Source organism: Equus przewalskii, chromosome 15 (genome assembly GCF_037783145.1).
Source record: "Equus przewalskii isolate Varuska chromosome 15, EquPr2, whole genome shotgun sequence".
Lineage (NCBI taxonomy): Eukaryota > Metazoa > Chordata > Mammalia > Perissodactyla > Equidae > Equus > Equus przewalskii.
In genome coordinates this window covers 29,750,917-29,774,203 of record NC_091845.1, presented here as the reverse complement: position 1 = coordinate 29,774,203, position 23,287 = coordinate 29,750,917, and the positions used below count along the sequence as shown (strand labels likewise).

The 23,287-nt window shown below is 37.3% G+C and overlaps 1 protein-coding gene across 8 annotated transcripts in view; it reads right to left on the bottom strand.

Moving 5' to 3' along the window:
- FHIT (fragile histidine triad diadenosine triphosphatase) overlaps nucleotides 1–23,287 on the bottom strand; it is a 1,361,197-nt gene that overhangs the window by 729,087 nt on the left and 608,823 nt on the right. For all 8 annotated transcript variants that reach the window (XM_070576974.1, XM_070576975.1, XM_070576976.1 and 5 more), the window contains one exon: nucleotides 15,509–15,628. In XM_070576974.1, coding sequence (XP_070433075.1) covers nucleotides 15,509–15,611 — 103 coding nt within the window. In that variant the 5' untranslated portion in view covers nucleotides 15,612–15,628. The remainder of the gene's footprint in view (nucleotides 1–15,508; nucleotides 15,629–23,287) is intronic.

The following is a 23,287-nucleotide window of genomic DNA, read 5'->3' as shown; positions in this document are numbered from 1 at the left end:
AATTATATTAAGTATAATCTCGAATGTAAAACAACACTATAACATATTGAATGATATCTTTGATGAATCAGAAGATACATTACAAAAATCGCCTTTAGGCAGGAAACGTGTAATATTACCTTTAGGCAGAAAATATGTAAAACTGGCGATTAATATAGAAAGACCAATTTAAGAGTTTAATAAAGAACTTTACATGTATTATTATTTTTAGAGTGTGAAAATATGGCCCTGCTTCTAGAACATGACTATCTGGTTCACTGCTACAACCTAGTCTCTTCATTTATAACTTGAGAATAGTATTCTCTTACCTCCTTCTAGGAGCCGCTGGGAAGATAAAGTGAATTTTTAAAACGTGTATGAAGTGCAGTGAACTTCTTGGTGATAGTAGACTAAAAGAAAAGAAATCTTTAAAAACCACAAGAAAATATACATAAATATTTAACTGATCTCAGGATAGAAAGACTTCATAAGCATAAAAGAACTAGAAAAACTTACAAATAATAAAGCTGATAAACCTAACTACAAAAAAATTTTTAATTTCTATATTTTAACATCATAAGCAAATTGAAGAGAATGAAGTCAAAATAGGAACAATATTTGCAACAAATATGACAGGCAGAGGGTTAATTCCCAGAATATCTCTAACAAATATAGTTTTAATAAATACTCCAATAGGAAAAGGAGCAAAAGACATTAACAGATAATTAACTGATAAAAATAATTCATAAAATACATTTAAAAGTCCACCCTACTATCAATTAGGTAGTACAAATGAAAACAATGACACATGTAAAATCTGTCAACTTGGCAAAGGTTAGGATAAACCCAAAATCTTAAATTCTTAAAGTTGATAAGGGTATAATAAGATGTTTATTCTCAAGTATTGCTGGTATAAAACAAATGTGGGAATATTTGTCATTCTAAATAACGCATAACATTTTAATAAGTGATTCCAGTTTAAGAAATTTATCAGAAATATGGCTAAAGATCCTTTACCAAAATATTCACTACATAAAGGTTGAATAATAAATAATAAATTATAGTAGATCTTTATGGCACAATATTATTCCATCATTAAAATCTCAGTGTTAAGTATACATAAAAACACTAGAAAATGTCAATGATAAAATAGGTAAAAAATCAGGTTATAAAATGTTTTTCTTTTCTAGAGAAAGATACAAAAAATAGAAAAAAACTACAAAGAAAGAAACTGAAATTTCAGTAGGGGTCATTTCCCGGTAATGAGATTATAGATGGTTTTTATTTTATATAATGGTCAGATAGTCCTATAAGTAGAAAAAACAAATGAAAGATTTAAAAATGTGTTACACTGGGGGCTGGCCCCGTGGCCGAGCGGTTAAGTTCGCGCGCTCCGCTGCAGGCAGCCCAGTGTTTCGTTGGTTCGAATCCTGGGCGCGGACATGACACTGCTCATCAAGCCACGCTGAGGCAGCGTCCCACATGCCACAACTAGAAGGACCTGCAGCAAAGAATATACAACTGTGTACCAGGGGGCTTTGGGGAGAAAAAGGAAAAAATAAAATCTTTAAAAAAAAAAAAAATGTGTTACACTAGATATAATCTAGATTGCTTTTACATAGACATAACTTAAAGAAAACATTTATTTACTCAAGAAATTCATTAACTGGTTACTAAAAGATTTCATTTAGAATATCAAATTCTTTGAATATATGTAACTTCATTTCTCCATAACATTTCAGTAATTTCAGAACTATATTAGTGCTGAGTACCTACGGTGTACTGATTATTATATCAAGATACTGAGCCATGGAAAAAAAGAGAGGAAAAAAGAAAAGATTTAAGAAAAAGGAGTAGCTTCATTTGAAACCGAATAAAAGAGAAATCTATAGTCCAGAAAATGAGTCAGTCCTAGCCCCAAAACCATTCCAGCATGGGTAGGTCAAGCTCTACAAAATGAAAGCCTATTGCTTATCAGCAAATTGTGAGAAATCTCACCGCCCTGAGGATTGCACAGACATGCTTCACTTAAAAAAAAAACATCTATTAAAATTAGTTCAAAGAGCATGACACAAAGGTGGTGGGAGACGTTCACTTTTCAGTGCTGCGTGTGGAGGAGAGAGCTGTGGACAGTCACTCCCATTACGGTTAATGAGAGTTGAGCATCTAAACTAATCTAAACCCCCTGAGGATTTAATTTAAACCCACCATGGCAAAGCAACACCCAGCCACGAATGAACCCCAGGACTGTTCATATACCTACTACTCTTCCCAGGAACTAAAAACAGTAGAAAATAATAAGATTTTTTTATTTTATCACGTCTTAACAGAAAAGAAAAAAAGGAAAAGGCTCACAGAACATCAAATTCCCATCAATTTAAAAGTTTATTTTAAATCCTGCATGTTATTTTAATGCCATTTTAATTGAGTAGTTTAAAATTGGGTCTGGGTTATTCTAGTTGCTATGTGATTATTCATATAGAAATCCAGAAAGTTTCTTTAATTCAGTTTAAGCTTTGGTTTTACAAATTTAAGGCCACAATTAAATGGCACACCTTACCCAAATACAAGCCCTTGACTAGCCTTAAACTATCAGGATAATGGACAATGAAAAAGTATAATTATTATGTCATGCTCCCATAAGCCAAATACATTCATTCTTCAGACTTTCACATCATCTGGATTTAGTCCTTGAGATAGTCCAGGAGGGAGGTAAAGATAGTATCTTTATTTTCAGATGAGAGAACACAAAAAAGATTAAATGACTTAACTAGGGTTCCCCGAAATGGGACTAAAATCCAGTTCTTCAAGTCCCCATCCAAAGTTCACTGGTAGTTTTCACAAATATAAATGGTTCTGTACCCAAAGAGAGTAATGGAAGCAGTAGACCCATTGGTAGTTAGAGCTCCTCCTTCTCCCAACACCTTCAACAATGCTGGTGACAGTACTGAAGAGAGAGCCTCACTAATCATCACTAATCATCGTTTCTAGGGTTTGAGTTCTACAGCAGGGTCAGAAAGGGCCTCGGTGTGGAAGCAACGACAGGGGAACTGGACTGGAAAAGATGAGAACTGAGGAGGCTTGTGAAGGTCAGAGGGAAGCACATTCCTGGTAGAGACAACAGCTGATGCAAAAGCACAGTGGTGGCAACAAGCTCATGGAGGCAGGGGCCACAAACCCAGGAGGTCAAGGTCTGGACTAGAGATTTTATTCCAATTGAAAGAAACAACTACTAATTGTTCCTAAAGCAAAGGAGTAACCTAAGCTAATGTCTACATTAAAAAGACCATGCCGGCAGCTATGAGATGTTAGATTGAAGGGTGGAAGAGGGAAATGGTTGGGAGGCATTGTAAACAAGGAAATCAGAGAGATTATCACACCCATCCAGGCAAGATTTGGCTCGAGTGGTGGAGATGGTGAGTTGTAGACTCAGGACCTGTTTCCGAGGGAGAGCCTCCATGTGTGGAAGGATGTTTTGAGAATGCTGTCAAATACATATTCTGGCAGCATCTCCATGAGGAAGGATCCAAAGAAAACATGACTGATCTCCGGTGTTGGTCATGTTTCTGTATTTCCTGAACAATCAGCCTATTTTTACTTCAAGCACAGACGTTCTTTCCTTCTTTAGGTTGATGCTAGAAAGTTCAGGGTCAACTTTGTGACCCATCTCTAACAAGCATATGGACGTTTTGTATTTATTTCAGGCACTACACTTTTAGCTCCCTCTTACTTTCCTTTCCTTATTTTCTTCTTGACTCTTGTTTGTTTGTTCTTATTTTTAAAGTACTTAATCTTACCATGCTTTATTAGTCAACTTACATCATTTTTTTAAACATTCAAGGAAATAAACGAATAGATAAGCCACCTTGGCAATGCCTTAGTTGTTGTATGAATAACAACAAACGTAAAGAAGGTTTTATCAAAGGGATTCATCAGAAAGAAAGAGAGATTTGCCACAACGGGAAGGACCCATAACTAAAATATACAATGATGTACTGGGGGGCTTTGGGGAGAAAAAGCAGAAAAAAAAAAAGAAGAAGGTTGGCACCAGTTGTTAGCTCAGATGCCAATCTTTATCAAAAAAGAAAAAAACATTTATAAATAAGCATATATGTCAGAAAACCTGTATGTGTGAGAAGCCGAGAAGATAGAGCCATAAAAACTTGACTGAAGGACTGAAGAAATTGCATATGCACCTGCTCTAGATTCCTTGAGGAAAGAAAGACGTGGCAAATAAAATATCAGGAAATAAAAGCTCACCAGCTGATGAGATACTAAACCCTGTGTTAATTTACAATGTTTAGGAGGATATAAAACATCACCTCAGAGGGCACAGCTAAGAAAGAACTAATTTCACCAGCCTGGCTGGAACCCACAGTGCTAGGCTCAGCGGGTGGCGGGGCGCGGGGGTAGTCTTTTTATGCTGAAGCCACCTGTTACTTCTCTCTCAGAGTAGTCCACTTTGGAGTGATAACTATTAACTGTGCATCAAGTGTGAGTGTGTCGTGTGTAGGTGTGTAAAAACCAAGTTCGACCCTCTCTAAACTTCTAGACTGCATTGTCTGGTGTGAGAATTTATCAAATCATTCTACTTTCTAAATGAGGACCCTTGTCTTTTTTTCAACTTTAATGCTAAAAAGTCCAGATGGTCAATCAGAGTTACTCAGTTAACAAATATTTACTGAAGGCCTGTCATGCACCAGGCACGGTCCCAGGCTGTGGGGATGCAGTCATAAACAAATCAGACAGCCACTCTTGCCCTCATGGAGCTCACATTCCAGTCAGGCTGAGACACAAATAATTAGTCATATAGTAAGTTAGAATACTAATGCTACCAAGAAAAACAAAGTGGGAGGGGTGCCGCAATTTTAGACAAGATACAGGGGAAGACCATCCTGAGAAGGTGATATTTGCATACTGTTTGAATAAAACTCCAAAGGGGAGATGAAAGAGCATGGCATACACACATCAGGGGAATAGCATTCCAAGGAGAAGGAACAGGTGGCTCACAGGCTGTGAGGCAGGAGTGTGCTTAGAAGGTTCAATGAACAATCAGGAAGTGGGTGCAGTAGGAGAGAGCCAGTATAGGGACTTTATTAGTTTCTTGTGACTGCTATAATAAATTACCACAAACTTCTGGCTTAAAACAACAGAAGTTGATTCTCTCACAGTTTTGGAAGTCAGAAGTCTGAAATCAAGGTGTCAGCAGGGCTGCATTCCCTTTTGAGGAGAATGTGTTCTTTGCCTCTTCCAGCTTCTGGTGGCTGTGATTTGTGGCCACATCACTCCAATTTCTGCCTCCCTGGCCACATTGCCTCCTCTTCATCTCTGTAAATTTCCCTCTGCCTCACTCTTACAATGACACTTGCCATTGGATTTAGGGTCCACTGAGCTAATCCAGGATGATCTCCTCATCGCAAGATCCTTAACTTAATTACATCTACAAAGACCCTTTTCCAAGTAATGTAACATTCACAGGTTTCAGGGATTAAGACATGACATATCTTTGTGCGGGGGTGGAGGGGAGGTCATCATTCAACCCACTACAGGGATGAGAGTAGATGAAATCAGAGAGAGTAATGGTCGGCGGTGGGAGATAGATGGAGGAGTTCATGTAGGAACCCTGTAGATCATTGTGATAACTTTCACTTTAGTTTGAGGAAAATAGGAAGCTGTTGTGGGAATATGACCAGAGAAGTGACATGGATTCAACATGTTTAATAGGATCACTTTGGCTGCTGTCATGCAAAAAAAGTCCAATAGCATTCAACACTCAGAATGGTACGTCTGCTTAAAAGTGTGCCAAATTGAGATTAGAATTGGAAAGGGAGATGAGAAGAATCTGGCATATAGTAGGTCTTCAGTGGCTACTATAGGCCATTCCAAAAATCCTCTCCCCATCCCATGAGAAATATCTGTTGAATAAATAAATGAATGTTCCTTTACCTAACCATCTTGTTTTGAATCAAAATTAAATTTATCCCATAAATATTTATCAACAAACTGGTATATTCAAGATTCTGTTCTTAAGAATTAAAGCAATCAACAAATCACACACTGCTCTCTAACTTGGTATTGAGTGACAAACCACCTTTTTCTCTAGGATTTATGTCATTTGTCTACGTAAACAGTGATTGAAGAATCTTAACTCAGTGCGGGTGAAGACATGCTGCAGCTGTATTCTTTGCCCTCACTTTTCCAGTCATGCTATGTTGAATCCCTATTTGGCCCCTTAACAACATCTTGGACGGAATCTATAACCTGGAGTCACTTTTCATAATTAAAACACTCCAGTTTAACAGTCCAGTCTCAGATTAAAATTTCATATCCTATGTAGCACAGGCTTGAGACGCAACCTTGATCACTTAGAGCTGTCTACCAACTTCCACCCCACATTGAGGCTGAGCTACTCTGGTGTTAGAGGCAGAGTGGGCTTAGGCAACTGTTTGTCTGTGGCAGGTAAAGGACAAGTGTTCCTGGTCTAGCTCCAGTTGCATCTGTTGGGAGCCTCTGCAAATATGGTGGTCTTTGCATAGTTCAGAGTTGATAGACATTTTTTTTTCTAGGAAAGGATTCAAGTTTCACCCTCACTCTATCTGCTTTTGAGGATTCATTCCCAAAAGGACAGTCATGTCTTCCTTTATAACTTGGCCAGTGGTCCATGAACTAGTCCCCTTTCTGGTAGTCCAGTGCCTAGTTGGACCAATGGCTACCTAAGCAGTCTTGTGGCACCTGCCCACTACTCCAACATTCATGGTCCTCAACAGGAACCAAGGGGCCTGCTGAGGTGCTTGTGTGTTTCCTCCAAAAGCCACAGAAAGTTGGGATGGGGTAGAAAAGCTGTTCTCATCTTCTTCCCAGGAACACTACTCTTCAGACAATTCATACCCTGTTACCATAGACCACTCCAAAAAGCCTTGCCCAATCCTGCCTTGCATTCAGAAATGCACAAATGAGAAGCAAGACCTGGACTACACTCCTGTATAATCCCCAAATCTATAGAGCAAATGGGAAGCTCTCCTAAGGAGCCTGCAATGTACAGAACTGCCCTCTGATAGCAGTACCTGCATAAGCCTGCAGGTTCTACAGTTCCACCAGTATCAAGCCAAGGAACAAGAGGCCAACATCCTTTTGTTGGGCTTTGAGTCACCTTTCACACTTGACTTTCAGATTCAGTAGGAGTAAATTACCCCAGACAGAGGGAGGAGAAAAGCCTCACAGCATTCCTCATTCCAACCATCTATCTTTTCTCTCACCTATTGTCCCGTAGCACAGGAGCATGGAGTGTAGTTCAGTGTAGTGGGTCTGGTTCTGCTGCCGCCTCTTAGTAAAGTGAATGTGGGTCTCTCTCACATACGGGTATCTCTCCCCAAAGGTTGTCAGCCTTTCTGTTTAGTCCCTAAATGCTTATTCCAGGGAAATATGAAAAGTCCCACTGAATGTCTGTTCCATTCCTGAATTTCTATTTTATCTTTGCAGATATAGCTTCAGGAGGAAAAGCTTCTCTGGGTCACTTGGTCCCAAACAGAATAGAAAATACTAACCAGTATTCTAGACATCTAGACATCTGCATGAGAGACACTGTAAAGATTTTTATGTAATTTCTGTTGATTTATTTTATCCTGACATATCTTCTTTAACAACTTTTAAAGCAATCATCTTTGGTGAATGGAAGGGGATCATGGTTTACCGTTAAAGTATTAGCATTCAACAGATAATTCTTCGTTCCAACAAATCTCTTGAACTAGAAATAAATCTTGAAGATGAAAAGATCTCTTGATAACTACAGCCATTTCAAAACCTATTAGAAAAGAGAAGAATTAGAGAGCCAGATGAATTTCTCTCCTCCTGGATTCATTTTACCTTGGAGCAAACTGTGTTGCTACCCAAGCTAAACTGCCTGGCCCCACACTCACAGCAGTGAAGAGTCAGGCTGAAGCCTTCCAACTCTCAGAAGTCCCCAAGGTTATCCTATTCTTAAATGATAATGATGACAAAACAGCAAAGCCACCAAAAGATCGATACAAAATATAAATGGCAGAGTAAAAACACCCTCAGAATACCTTAGCAATGATACAAAAAGGTTTGCTCCCCATAAGAAGGCAACCAGAGATGGTGGAAAGAACAATGAAATGAGGGTCAAGAGTTCTGGGTCGAGTCCTGGCTCCCATGAAATAAGGGCACCACTGACCTGAGACTCAGCTTGCCCATTTCAACGGCTTATTGGTCAGCAAGGACAAAACGAAACAGTGACACCAACAATGCGTTGCTGATATTAAAATATTGTAGAGAATTCTTAGGATAAGGCCAATTTAGGATTTGTGCCCAAGAGCTATTTGCAAATTTATAGTTATTTTTTTCAGTCAATTAGTTTGAGAAAGGAAATGGGAACTAAGTAAATAAATTAGATCATTAATTTGCAATAAATATAAATTAATTAAGATAATTCAAAGAACTGAACATATACATAAATTATGTATATATCATAACTAAGGAATATACATAAGGCTCTATTAGCAAAACAAAGCCATCTTGACTTATTGTGTTGTAGAAAATCCATGTATATTCATTCAATAGAGTTTAACAGTTTTGATATGTGTATGAAAATATAGGATAAACATTAACTGCATACTGATGTTCTAACAAATCTATTTAATTCCAAATGGAAATTAGAACATATTTTGCATTATTTGAGTTAATTACATGACATTTCTTATGAACAATGATGTATTATTCCATTCATTACTTCTAATTATGTTCTGTTACAAGTGCAAAGCTGGCAACACCATGACCAGCCTTTTCCTATTCCTCACAATCTGATGACTTGCCTGGAAAGCAGGTCAAAAATATGCCCAGAATATAATGAACAGAGTTCAGTAATTGTTAACCATGACAGTTTAAAATTACCTGAGGAAAGTTTCACTTAGAAAAAAAGAGAAATGGGGAATGGCTTTCCATGTTACAAGATATTCATTTTTGCAATTAATATGAGAAATATTCACAGTGTTGTTTTAATACATGTAATTATCATCCTAACATTTGCTAGAGTTGAGAGGGCATCTCTAATATTTTACTCCCCCTGTCCCCCCACACTAACAGAAATATTCTATATAGATTGGCAGATTGTAAAGTTATCTTTTCCTGGTTTTTGAAAGTGACCTATAGCCTTTGTGCAATTCTGAGAGAATGTAGGAACCTCCTAAAAGCTCTGATCAAAAAACCAGTTGGATTTTCCTGCCCTAATGCATAACCATGGTGAGGCCAGCCCTCCTCGCTCCATCCACAGGAGGGTCTGAAGCTAGAAGGTAAGGCCTATTATGGAGAAGAGGTCAAGGTCAAGGAAAAACAGTCAAAACTAAGTAATTATGCACAAGGGCCAAAGGAACCACAAGGTTGCCACATGTGTATCCTCACCGACCAGCAGATAGCAAGGAGCCAGGCAGAGACAGTACATAGCAAGAAGAGGCCTGGATGAGGTCTAAGACCAATATGTACATGCTTCAGGCACACTGTTTCATGGGTGAATCACCTTTATTTGAAGCGGCCAGGGCAAAATGAATAAAATCCCCACATTTTTCTCCATCCAATTTCAAACAATCCTTGCACACATACAAAGCATCTATTAATTCCCTCAGTGTCAGGTGCCAACAATCCATCATTCTGTCTATAATAAAAATAGAGATGCCAGTCTCAGCTCAGGAACAAAAAATAAACAGGGGAAAAGAAGAGCCTGGAAAGGAGGGCTCTTCTCTCCCCTCTGCTACCCAGGACAATTACTGCCCGCTGACCCTGCATGCAGCCTCAGAATCCTCCTCAACACCGTGAGCTCACTACCAGCTGAAGAGCTGGCCTTTGAGATGTATTTGCTCTCTGTGCAGTAATTCCTCGGATGACAAGTCAAGACGGACAACTGTCACACAAGGTTTGTCTTGCCATGGAGGTTAGCAGGGTCCTCTGTGGCTGGTTCTAGACACTGAAAAAAGATGTTAGCTTAGAGAATAAAAGCGTCCATGAGCTTCCTTTGTTCCTTCTGACCAATGCCATCAACAACTGGTTCTGATTGGTAGCAATGTACTCTAGTAACCCAAAGGTAGGTCTCATTTATGTGGAAACCTTTCCCATAGAAACAGGAGAACAGATGCTCTAACTGAGCAATCACTGCAACATGCAGATCTTTTGGACACAATCGGCTACCAAACAAAGTCAAGAACAACATGACCACAAGAAAATCAACTTGCCCCATCACAGCCCTGGACAAAGCAAGATCATCTTCGAATAGCTCTCCTAGAGCATTTTAAGCTAGCTAATATACAATAGGAACACACAGGGTGAAAAAAAGACATACGCTTAGGGAAATTTTAAGAGCAAAAAATCTATCTTTAGTAATAAAGATATTAAAATAGTGCTTGCACTCACTTTATTTGCACAGGAAGGTTTAAAAAGAAACTCTTTTGAGAAATGAAAGATCATCAGATCACTAATAACTGGTTTCCTGAACAATTAAAGAAATTCACAAGATTACAACCTACTCAGGAAATGACAAATATTTCTGATTTTTACGGAAGGACTAAAAGGGAACTTTTATCTATAGCATCTCTTCCGTAAGAAGCACTGTTAAGTAATGAAGCTATTTTTGCTCATTTTTTCATTTATTTCAGGAGTACTCAGTATGGCAATGGTCTGAAAACAGAAAAAACTTAACATTGCTTGTTTGGAAAGGTAAAAATTTGTATTAAAAGGCATTTGTCAGAGTTTTCATTTTTATCTCTTGTTGTTGGATCTTAGAGCACAATTTCCATTGTACCAAACTTTTATACCTAACATATATGTCAGCAGAAATGTCTTTTAAGTTACCTAGTCTAATTCTTCACGAATACACTTTGTAAGGCTGTCCTCAATGCATCACCCTAACATTGTTTGGCCCTGATAACATTCTGTGTGCAATCCTACCATTTGGAAAAAGCTGCTCTTTTTAATAACTGATTCAATAAACTGTTGACAAATGATTTGTATAATATAGTATGGCCAGCAAGCAAGGTTTGTCTCTGTCATTACATAGCACATTCAACCCATCCACAAATGTTACCATGTGCCCCTTATGTTAGAGCTCCTTATGCCATTCTGAATAGCAATTCAAAGATCAATACACTGTCTGCTGAAAACAACAGGACATAACAAATGAATAATTTTATTTACAATAAAAGCCCAGTCCCCAAATGGATTCACTAATGTTCAAATTCATTTTTCATGCTCAACTCAAGATGAGAGGTAGACACAGCACAATGCAAGGGGAGGGAGTGAGGAGAAGTATTAACCACATTGGTTCAAATTTATTTAAGCTTCGAACAACAGCTGGGCTACACTGAGGCACATGAATAAAATGTTCACTGCAGAATTCTGAAGATGCAATCTCCACAATGTTTCTGTTCTCTCACCAAGACACTCTGAAAAACATTTTCCAGTAAGAAGAAATTAATGGATTAAAGCCATTCTGACATATTCTTCTAGAGTGTTGCACCACAGAGGCCAAAGCCTATTCAATCAGCTTTAAACACTTTGTAATGAACAGAAGTGTTTGCTTGAGGTGGAGACAAGGAGAGACAGAAGTGGCTCTTTTAAGAATGAAGCAAATAGTCTTGCTTCAAAAGCATATCTTCGGCCCCTGATCTGACAGTTCTTTTCCTCCTCTGAAAGAAATGAAAAAGTCAGGCCAGCAAAGCCTTAAGAAAAAACAGTTGGGGGGCAGCAAAATGTTAGAGGGGACACAAGTTCAAAGATGACATTTACAAGTCTCTTGTGAATCGCACATTCCCCCAAAGGCCACCTGAATACTGTTTTTAAAAAGAAGTCATCAAAAATACACAGTGAAATGTTCCAGTTTACATGAAGATGCCAACATACTGCCCTTAAAATACAGACTTGTCCATTGACAAACTAGCATGTAAAAAAATGGAAAAGAATCTTTTCCCATCTGCCACAAATTTATTCACTGCTTTTAGACTTAACTTTGTACACTTGTTACACAGAAATGTAAACAGGATTGTAACTGACAAAGCACGAAGGGAAATTTGGGAAAACACAGCTTGGATATGATATTTAAAAATCTGGGATAAAATGGTGACAAGACTTAGCTTTATGCATGGGAATACTGAAAAGACAGGATTTCAGCAGACCCATATTGCCCCATTCCATTAATTGAAACAATCCATATGCTCCTGATGTTCACAGTCAACATAGTACTTCTGGATGCTAAGAGAAAAAGAGATGTGCCAGCTAGAGCAGGTCCTGGCCCCACTCCTTCCCAGGAAATAATGACTCAGTGCAGAGACAAACAGGAATGAGCACAGTTCTGATATGATGCAGATTGCGATAAGCGTTTGGCATGGCACCTAGAAGAGAGTCGGAGCTCAGTAATAAACTGTTGAATGAATCAACATATGATTAAGGCACCAAATGTCACAAAAAGGACAGAGCATTTTTCTCCTAAGAGGGTGGGACAGGTATCAAACCACTTTAATTGAAATGAAAAGGATGGGAAGTATTTCAAGACAAAGAAAGAGGTGGGGTAAAGGGAGAAAAAGGATGGTAAAGAGAAATACAACACCTGTTTAGGAAATAGCTGGAAAGGGAGTGGGTTAGGTCAAGATAAGGAAAATCTTTTAAAACTGTGATAAGGAGTTTAAACTTCATCCTCAAAAAAATAAAAATAAAGGAGATCCATTCATGGTTTGTTTGCAGGAAAATAGGAGAGTGATATGATCACGGCTATGGTTTAAAAGGAGGTGTTGGCTAGATTGGAGAAGTCCAGGGACCAGGAGGGTGCAAAAAGCTAGAAGACATGGAAGACTCACACCAGGGGGCTTATCCAGGGCAGACAGAAGAGAACACTGGGGGAAGATTAAAGCCCACTGCAGACATCTCATCATTTATTTTATGAAACGCTAGTGTGCAGAGCTATCCACATCTTCAATTCTCAAATCACAGGACAAAAGAATATCACTTTCTGCAAGCAAACGAGTAACTTATTAAGATTCTTCTCACAGGTGCTACTAACAGAGTTTACAAAGATACAGTAAAATAAAAAGTTACAAAATCATCATATAAAAAGGATTGTCTGAATACGTTATCTACTAGCCCTGAGACCACTTTCAACAATGTAGACGTGAAATAGCCTCACAGAGCATACTGATTACAAATACGTTCCGCTTCTCACTGTTCTCATCCTCAGAAAGGGCCAGGTCCTTCTTGCTACCTTCCAAACAAACTGAGGCCTGTTGATTTTAATAGTGTTCCCCATGTCCTTGGCATTTACTCAGAGATATGGTAACTAACTGTCCAGGACTCGTTTCCAAAATGGCGATCCCAGTGCCATCTGGAACAAAACTAGTCATCATTCACTGATTGCTCACTATTGCAGTATAAACATTTCCTTACAAGTAGACACCTCAACTTTTCTTGAGTTCAAACACATATATGACCCAGATCTTACACATCACACTGTCAGAGTTGGTTAAAAATACCATAATTTCTTACTATCAAGATATGAGAAAAAAAAAATCACAAAGTAAAGTTCATGCCATTATTAAACATTAAGAAAGCAGTGCAACTCTATAACCTCACATTTTCTCAGTCGAAGGTATTAAGATTTGCTCATCTAAATTCACATTTTCATCTCAGGTTCCTGCAGTGCTTTGACAGAAGCCAATTAAAGCTGGCACCCAAAGAGAAGACGGCGTTTAAACCGTATTCTTTTGACACCAGAATTCCCATTTGCCTTAAAAAATAAAATTCCTCAAAGGAAAAAGACAACCACAAACTTGCAGCAAAATCAAATGAAAAAATAAAATGCTTCTGTTATTTCAAGAACTTCAAGGTCTTTTAGAAGAACTCAATATAAAATTGATATACAATTTAAAAGTTGTTCTGTTTCATAGGACCTTTATAAATCATTCCAGTTTTTATTTTTCTAGGTCACTAAACAGAAGAATGAAATTTTATAATATTGAGTATTGATAATTTAGACTATTTTTATAAATTTAAAAGAAGAGTTAAATATTATCAAGAAAAAATTTACATAATATTATTTACTAGTTTATCACTGTGATCATTAGTTAGTTAAATTTACAAAATTTATTCAGTTAAAATTTGGGTTCAAAGAATTTGGAAGTCTATTATAAAATCACAATTATCTTTTGGTACGTGTTTTCTTATTTGTATTTTTTTCAATGTACAATAGTTACATGGCTAACAAAGAAGATACTTCATAAAGTTCTCAAGCACTTTGAAAATTCCTCCTGAAAAAAATGTAACTAATTCTGGAAAAAATCTTGACATATTTGTAGACTCAGAATTACTGAGAAATTTATTTCAAAGTAAAATCATGTTTCAGTGTGAAAAATACTTATTATTTTAAAATATGAAATTTTAGCGGCCGGCTCCGTGGCTGAGTGGTTAAGTTCGCGCGCTCCGCTGCGGCGGCCCAGGGTTCAGATCCTGGGCACGGACATGACACCGCTCGTCAGGCCACGTTGAGGCGGCATCCCACATCCCACAACTAGAAGGACCTGCAACTAAGATATACAACTATGTACGGGGGGTGGGGGCGGGAGGGTGGTTTGAGGAGATAAAGCAGAAAAAAAAAAAGATTGGCAACGGTTGTTAGCTCAGGTGCCAATCTTTAAAAAAACAATATGAAATTTTATACTTTGTTGCCCTCTGCATAGTAAATTATGTTAAGGGGGAAAGAGAAAGAGAAATCTGAAGAGTCAGTACAAAAGTCATATGCACACAGTCATGAGTAATAATTTCAACAACATAAAAATAACTCTGTAGAGCATTTCACCAATTCCTGCTACTCCCACTGCAAAAGGAAAGCTCCTACTGAAGTCAATAGGAGAGAAGACTCGACGGTCAGAGGGAAATAAAACAACTCTACCACCAGTGACACTGGACAATGATGTAGAAGCTGGGATGCTTTCAAGAAAAAATGCTATTTCGGATGCTAACATGAAAAAAATATTTGGTAAGTATGTTTACATGTATGAATTTAATTAAAACTCATAGTTTGAATGACCTCCAAGAGGTAAAGAAACCAAGTGAATCTCAAATCTTCGTGTAATACCTTACTTCCACATCACAAAAGTGCTACCCAATCTCTTACTATTAAAATTCACAATCGATAACTGAAAAAATGTGCCCATGACATTCGTTGGGCCCATTTTAGAAGCACCTATTTATTTACACAGCTACGACAGTCAAAAGGTCAAGCAAAAATTCACCTCCAAAGCCATGGTTGCCAAGCAACTCTTTTCAGAAGTTCTGCAACAGTGATCAAGCATATTACTGGTGCCACCAACTGGATTCAGAATAAATGTGAGTAACACCTTACCTGGTTTTCCCAAAGCAGGAGCGAGGCAGATTCGTTGTTTACCTTTTCGGACAGACACTGGAGGCCAATCCTGTATTCATTTGGTCTGTTAGCTACAGAGGCTTTTTTATTTTTCCTCTGTTAAAAAAAAAAAAAGGATACGTCCTGGTACCACAGGTTTCCTGTTCACGAGGGCAAAGGATAGTTCTGTTTTGAGAAACACCACAGAGGGCTTGATGAGATGCTGGCCGAATCTGAATGACATTTCCACACAATTAAAGTCTGAAAGAGAAGAGGATTTAGGAAATGGGCATTTATAAAATTCAGATGAGAAACTCAGATCATGTATCACTTTAAAGAAAGCAAATTCCATTACTAAAGATTCTTAGTTGCAAAGAAGACTTCATTTAAACTGTTCCCCATTTAATATCCACTAAGATGTATTCTGGGTAAGTCCTCCTAAAATACTCCACTCTCTCTACCAGCCTTGCCTTGCCTGGAGTTAGTGTTGTCAAGCAGAAGCTTGCACATGGACAACAAAACAGTCTTCTTAAATCTCTCTGCACTTCAGGTTGCTTGCCACCTTAACTCAAATCCACTATGTGCTATCTGTCAGGCACTTTTTATTTTTACCCATCCATTTCATTATCTTTGCTAAGCTGAAAATTTTCATTGTTAAGCATTGACTATAACCTTCTAATTCTTAAATGCTGTTCTCAAATGGTTTTATCTCTGTTTATATAAAAGCAATTTAGAGAAAGGACAAGTACTGTTTGACCTTGCCTACAATTAGAGAAACATATGAGCACTCCCTGAGAACTATTATAGCAAAATTTCCAAAATTAAAGAGAAAAAAATTGATAAAGAGAAGGCGAAAAATAGAGTTCAAGATGAGAACAATTGCTGGTTGATGCAGAGCCAGCAAGGTATGTGAAGTGTTTCATGTCCTCTTTTCTGGGGAAAGCCACAGCAATGGGGTTGAAGAAGATTTAGCACTTGGCATCTAGGGTACCAAGGAATGATTTTCCATCAGCTGGATGCCTACACACGACAAAGTTACTTTCTGAATGACTAAGACACACTCTCCTTGGGAAATCATTTCATTTTTCTAATTCAGGAACCATCCCACTACAAAAGTGATGAAAATAGATCAACCCATGGGCAAACAGAAACAGGATTACGAAAAGGATCATGTCAGAAAATGGTTGACTATTTTATAAAGCACAAATTGTTTAATGATTCTAATGTTCCCAATGACCCAAAAGATACAGAGGGCTATGCAAATAGCCTCTACTGTTGAAGCACCAACATAGCCAAAACTTAACACATTTCAGGTACAGAGAAATAAGATGGAAGTTTTGCCTCAATGATACAAATACTGGTTTTTAAAACATTAACAACTATCTCATAAAAACTAAAGGTCAATAAGGATGTTGAAAATCATCTAACACAGTGGTCCTCATGGTGTGTTCCTTGGACCAGGAGCAGCAGCATCACCTGGGAACATATTAGAAATGCAATTCTGGAGTTCTACTCCAGATATACCAAACCAGAAACTCTTGGGAGAAGGGCCCAGATATCTATACTTTAATAAGCTGTCTAGATGATTCAGAACCACTGATCAAACCCAACTAGTCTCCCAGCCCTTGGGTCCTTCTCTACAGAATCCTTGCCAGGTAGCTGGCTAGTCCATGCTTAAATATACCCATTGATGGGAAGTTCACTATCCATTCCTTCTAAGGCAATCAACTCCAGCAATTACGTAGTTGTCTTTCATACCAAGTCCGTGGATTTATACCTCTGGGTCATATGAAACAAGTGGCATGCAAGTGGCAGATGCTTAGAGTTAACCTTTATTCATTTTCCCCAGTTTTTCTAGAATAAACATGGCAATTCATTTCAATCATTTTATAAACAGCATTGGTTCAAGTTCCTCGCAGCTATCTGTGTTTTTTGCCTCCCCAGCATCCACTTTCTCGTCATATCTGGTAGCTCTGCTCACATCACCCTGATTTTTCTTTGGGTAATATCCTACCACATTTTGTATGTGGCACTATTCCTACTGCCGGGTTCTAGGGATAGAAAAGTGACTCAGGCATCCTCAGTGCCCTGTCACATGATTGGTTCAGGAGTGGACACAGGACAAAAAATGAGGCATTCAAAGGAAGGAAATCCATGCAAGGATTACTGCTGACAATATGGAGAAAGAGCTTTCTTTCTGCTGAGTTGCAAAACTGGTAAGAACTGAACCTGGAACAGCTAGAGTTACACGGAAAACAGTCTGCCTGATATCAGAGCCAACACTGAGGCCAGCAGAGCCAAGATACAGAGAGAGACCATACCTGATGACACTCTGTGAGCACCTGGAGCTAACAATGCTGGAAGGAATAACGTCCCCAGAGTTTGTTTCCCCTTAAGGATAATTGTACAGAATTGACTTAAGCATAGGCTCTAGTTGATAAGCTACGATTAATGGTTCGTGAAAGGCTCTTCTTGTGGTTTTCAGTTTTCTTATCATCATTTCCCCTTCATCCTCTATGCCCAGGCCCATTCCTTCCTCTCCCACCACAGGGCTTCACTTTTTCATAATTAACATTGTGTTTATAATCTTCATTGCATTTTTACAAATATCTTATATGTCAAAATATATAGGGCTCTTGCATATGGCTTTTAAATTTGTCTATAAATTGTATCATGCTTTAAATCTCATTCTGCCTTTTCCTCTCAACATTGTTTTAGAGACTCAGTCACATTGCTATAAATAGATGAAATTCACTCCTTCTCACTGCTTATTCCCTCTCGCTGTATTCCACTGTAATTTCCCTTGTCCATTTCTCTAGTGCTGAAGAGCTAGCTTCTCTCCAGTCTTTTACCACAAGTAATACTGTGATGACCATCCTTACATGTACTTCCCTGGGTATCTATGTTAGAGACCTATTATTCGGTTTTAGGTTATACACATACTGAGATTTTCTAAAATATAAGCACCAGTTTGCAGTCCTAGAAGCAAGACATGCAAATGTCTATTTTCCCACATCCCTGACAGCACTTGAGAATACCTGATTTCCTAGCTTTTACTGATATGATAGGCAAAATGGCATGCCACCTTTATGTTGCTTGTCTCCAATTTGATATGTGCGTGTATACATTTCTCCTTCTCTGAATTGCCAATTCATGCTTTGCCCTCTTTCATACTGGTGTCCTCCTTTCTGTTTTCTGATTTTCCAGAGTCCTTAGTATATTTAAATATTGATCTTAGTCTATTAAACATGACAATTATATTTTCACCATCTGTTAGTTTTTTTCATCATACTCTCCATTTAACAAAAACCATTCTTTTTGATGTATTCATTGACTTTCTTTTTATGGTTTGTGCTCTGTGAATTTTATGTAACAAACCCTTCTCTTCCATAAGGTTACAAAAATATATTCTTAAATTTCCATCAGCTTTATATTTTCACTCTTAACAGTTAGGTATTTAATCCACTTGGAGTTTTGTTTATGGTATGAAGTACAGGAATGGTTTCATTTTTCTCCTTTTGTGAACCAATTTTCCTAGCACCAATTGTTGGGAATGATTATACCAAGTTCCCATATGTACATAGGAATGAGTTTGGACTTTATTATACTCTGATTCTTTGCCAGATGCTGGAGAACAGGGGGTGCCAATTTTTTGCCCTAAAGGGCCAGATTCAGCGGGCCACACAGTCTGTTATAATTGCAACTCCAACTCTGTCATGGTAGCATGCAAGCAGCTATAGACAATGCATAAATGAATGGATGTGGCTGTGTCCCAGTAAAACTTTATTCATAAGAAGAGGCAGCAGCTTGGATTTGGATTGTGGGCTGTCATTTGCCAACTCCTGCTGTATAACGTTAATGCCATGTAAAGATAGAATCCTTCTTTACCTTTATTCTCCCATATAAATTTCAGATTCAACTCTGCCCCTTCAAAAAAGTTCTTGCTCAGATGTTGATTGGATTACATTGAATTTAAATTTTCATGGGGGAAATATGACATCTTCACAATATTGAATCAATCCATTTATGAACGCTGCATTTATACTCTTATAATACCGTAATAAAACTCTTGTAATAGGATTTTAAATTTTCCTTATATGTTTTATGAATTCTTAGACTTATTTCTAGATAGATTTTAGTTTATGTCACTATCATAAATGGTCTCTTATTATCATCATAGTTTATAATTGGTTACTTCCAGTGCAGAGGAAAGCTATTGATTTTTATATGTTGCTCTTACTAGCTGTCAACCTAACTGAACTCTTGTATTGCTGCTAATAGTTTCTGCCGATTCTCTTTGGTTTGCTATATAAATGATTTTACTTAGGAATAATGACAATTATCTCTCTCATTTCAATTCTCCTACTTCTGTTGGTCTCTTTGTCTTACTGCATCGTCAGGTGTCTGGCAATGTGTTGAGAAGTACAAGTAACACAGGAATCCTTGTTTTGTTTTCACCCGTAAAAGGAATGAGTTTAAAGTTTTGTTTTTTCCATTAAGAATGACGTTGGCCATAGGTTTTTAGCAGAAAGCCTTTATCAAGCTAAAAAAAATATTCCCTATTTCAAGTTTGCTAAGGACTGATTCCACTGAAAAAAGAAAAAACAATTTTATTAAAAGCTTTTTCTTTATCATTGCTGACACCATTTCTTGTTCTTTGCCATTAATGTCGTAAATTACAGTAACAGACTTTTTTAAACACTGAAACATCCATTCACTTTTATGATTAATCCAACTTAGTCATAATGTATTATTTTTAACACACTGCTAGATTTGAATTCTTAGTGCTTTTCAATGTCATAAGTGAACTTGGCCAATATTTTTTTAATCTGGCTTTTGTTTTCAAAACCAAACATAATAGGTTGGCTTTTTTTCTTTGTTCTATGATAAGTTTTATAAACAAGGATTTTCTGTTCCTTGAGAGTTAAATAGAATTCACTTGTCAAACTGTCTGGGTCTCTTTTTATATTGCAAGGAGGATAAAGTCTTGATAATCATTACAATTTTTTTAATGGTTACTGATTGGGGGTTTTTTGCATCAATTTTTTCACCATGTATCCTTTTCATCTAAATTTGCATCTTTATGGGCAAAAAATTCATCATATTATTTTAACAGATTAAAATGTAATCCATAATTAGTTCTTCTACCAATTTTTTCTTTTGTTTATTCATAATTTATACATGTTTTTCTTCATTTCTCTTGCAAGAATTATGTCTAAACTATTAAGTTTTTCAAAGAACCATTTTTTGGTTCTTTGCTTTTATTAATTATCTCTACTTTGTTGCTTATTTTCTGCACTTATATTTGTTTACCCTTATTTCTTTTTTCCTTGTTTCTTCAGATTTACCATGTTACAGTTTTTCTAATTACCTGAGTCAAACATTGAGCTTATGGGGTTTCAGACTTCGTATTTTTCTCTTGGGTAACAAAAGCTATATATTGCTTTCAAAGTATTCCATTAGCTATCTCTCTCAAATTTTCACCTACTGTGCTTTTATTATCATTCAGCTCTACAATTTTGCTATTCTTGTTATCATTTCCTATTTAACCTGAGGGTTATTTCATAATATGTCTTTTCATTTCCAAATGTACGGGATGTTTTTGCTATCTTTCTGTTAATGACGACTGATTTAAAGCACTGTAGTTAGAGAAAAGAACCTCTATAATGTTTTTTTTTAGAATTTGAGGCTTCCTTCCTGATCCATTAAAAGATGAAACTTGTGCCTAATCCACTTGCCCTCCAAAATAAAATATATTCTGCATCTGCTGGGTAAGTTCTATAGACATGATAGATCAAATTCTTCCATTGTTATTCAAATCTTCTCTTTCTCTGCTGACTTTCTGTCTCATTGTTTCAACAGTTTCTGAAAAGACCATTAGATTTCTAACTCAATTACTCGATCAATGTCAAATGCCATAAATACCTGCTTTCTATATTATTGCATGTGAATATGTTCATGCTTGCTTTACTCCCTTGATCTATTGTTCCCTTTTCTTTTTGTCTGTATTTGACAAGTGTAACTTTTTCCATCCCCTTCATTTCAACCTGTGTTCTTTTAAATTTTTTTTATAACCAATATATTCTCGCATTGTTTTCTATCCATTGGATAATCTGTCTTGATTACTTTAAAGCCCAAACCTTTATGCCAACTATTCTTTGAGCTTATTTTCAACACCCTATTTCATCTTTTTGTTTTACTTTTTTCTCTGTCCTACCTTCCACTGGCTAGATCAAGCATTTTTCCTGTGGATATGAAAATTATACATTCTATTTTATTTCAATAGTGGTTATTCTTATCTTATTACAATCCATACTAATGCTCAATTTCCCCATCAATATCTAAAAGAAGATCGATATCTATGTCCTCAGTATATTCTTACCACCTTGGATTTCTTTCACATCTCATTTCCCCTCCTCCCTAGGTCCAATTTCTGAAGTGTTGAAATAATATTGCACTATAATTTCAAATAGTTATTGATATGCTGGCTTTGGTTATGTGCTTTTAGTGGTGGGGAGCGGGTTGGGGGCGGTTTCCACTGCCTACTCCAGCAATTGTATTTTTCATTTATCTTATTGACAAAGGTCTGCAGACATCCCACTCACAGGCAGCAATGGGCTCAGCAATACTTCCTCTTTTGAATTTTAGCTTCCTCTTAGGTTTTCGACCTTTTTCAAAGCTCAGCTATACCTTTCTGTGAATAGTTGTGTATTTTATCCAGCATTTCAAGCTATTTTTTAGTGGAAAATTTCTGATTATCCTATCACATTGCTAGAAACTAAAGTTGTCATTGCTTATTTATACAAAAATCACTAAATTCCCCACTTGCTGTTATTCACTGCATTTCATTTCTTCCTCCTGTTCTTTTTTTCGCTGGAATACATTCTCTAAAATTACTTTCAGAGAGGTCCTATGTGTGGAAAACTGAGAAATTATACAGAATGATATCTTTATTTTACTCTCACTTAAATAAAGTAATGAGAAATAAAATCCTAAGCTTAAAGTTTGTTTGTATCATTCCTTTGAGACTGTTATTCCTTTGCCCTCTCACATTTTAGTGTTGCCATGGAGAAAAGTCCAGTGACAATCAGATTCCTGTTCACTGGAGGATGATCTAGTTTTTATCTCAAAATTGCCCGGCTTTTGTTAAAAGGTCTAAGTATAGGACTACATATTAGTTTCTGAGGGCTATGGTAACAAATTATCACAAACTGGATGGCTTAAAACAACAGAAATTTATTCTCTCACAGTTCTGGAGGCCAGAAGCCAGAAATCAAGGTGTCGGTAGGGCCATGCTCCCTCCAAAGACCCTAGGGTAAAATGCCTCCTTGCCTCTCCCTAGCTTCTGGTGGTTGACGATAACCCTTGGCATTCCTTGGCTTGCAATGCGTCACTCTAGTCTCTGCCTCCATCTTCACTGGGCCATCTTCTCTGTGCGTCTTTTCTTCTTATGAAGGCACAAGTCGTTGGATTAGGACCCACTCTAATCCAGTATAACCTCATTTTAACTAACTACTTGTACAAAGATCCTATTTCCAATTCAGGTTAAATTCTGAGGTTCCTTTTCAGGGGGACATTGTTCAACCAACTACTGACTACTTTCCTGATTCCTTTTGTTTTAGTGGCATATTAACCTTTTCCATATGAGGTCTTCAGTTTTCATTGCATTCTTTATATTCTTGGTCATTATTTCTTCAAATATCCGCTGACCTCAGTTTACTTTTCTGCCTTTCAGGAATTCTATCTAACATTTCTATTCATTCTCCCTCTCAACTCTTTTCTCAGTCTTCTCATATTTTTATTTCTTCCTAATGCCATTTGGGAGACAGCCTCAATCCATCTGACTACTGATTATATTCATTCTGATATTCATCCATCAAGCTAGTTCCTAGTGTTACATTTTAGGTTTATTTCCCATTT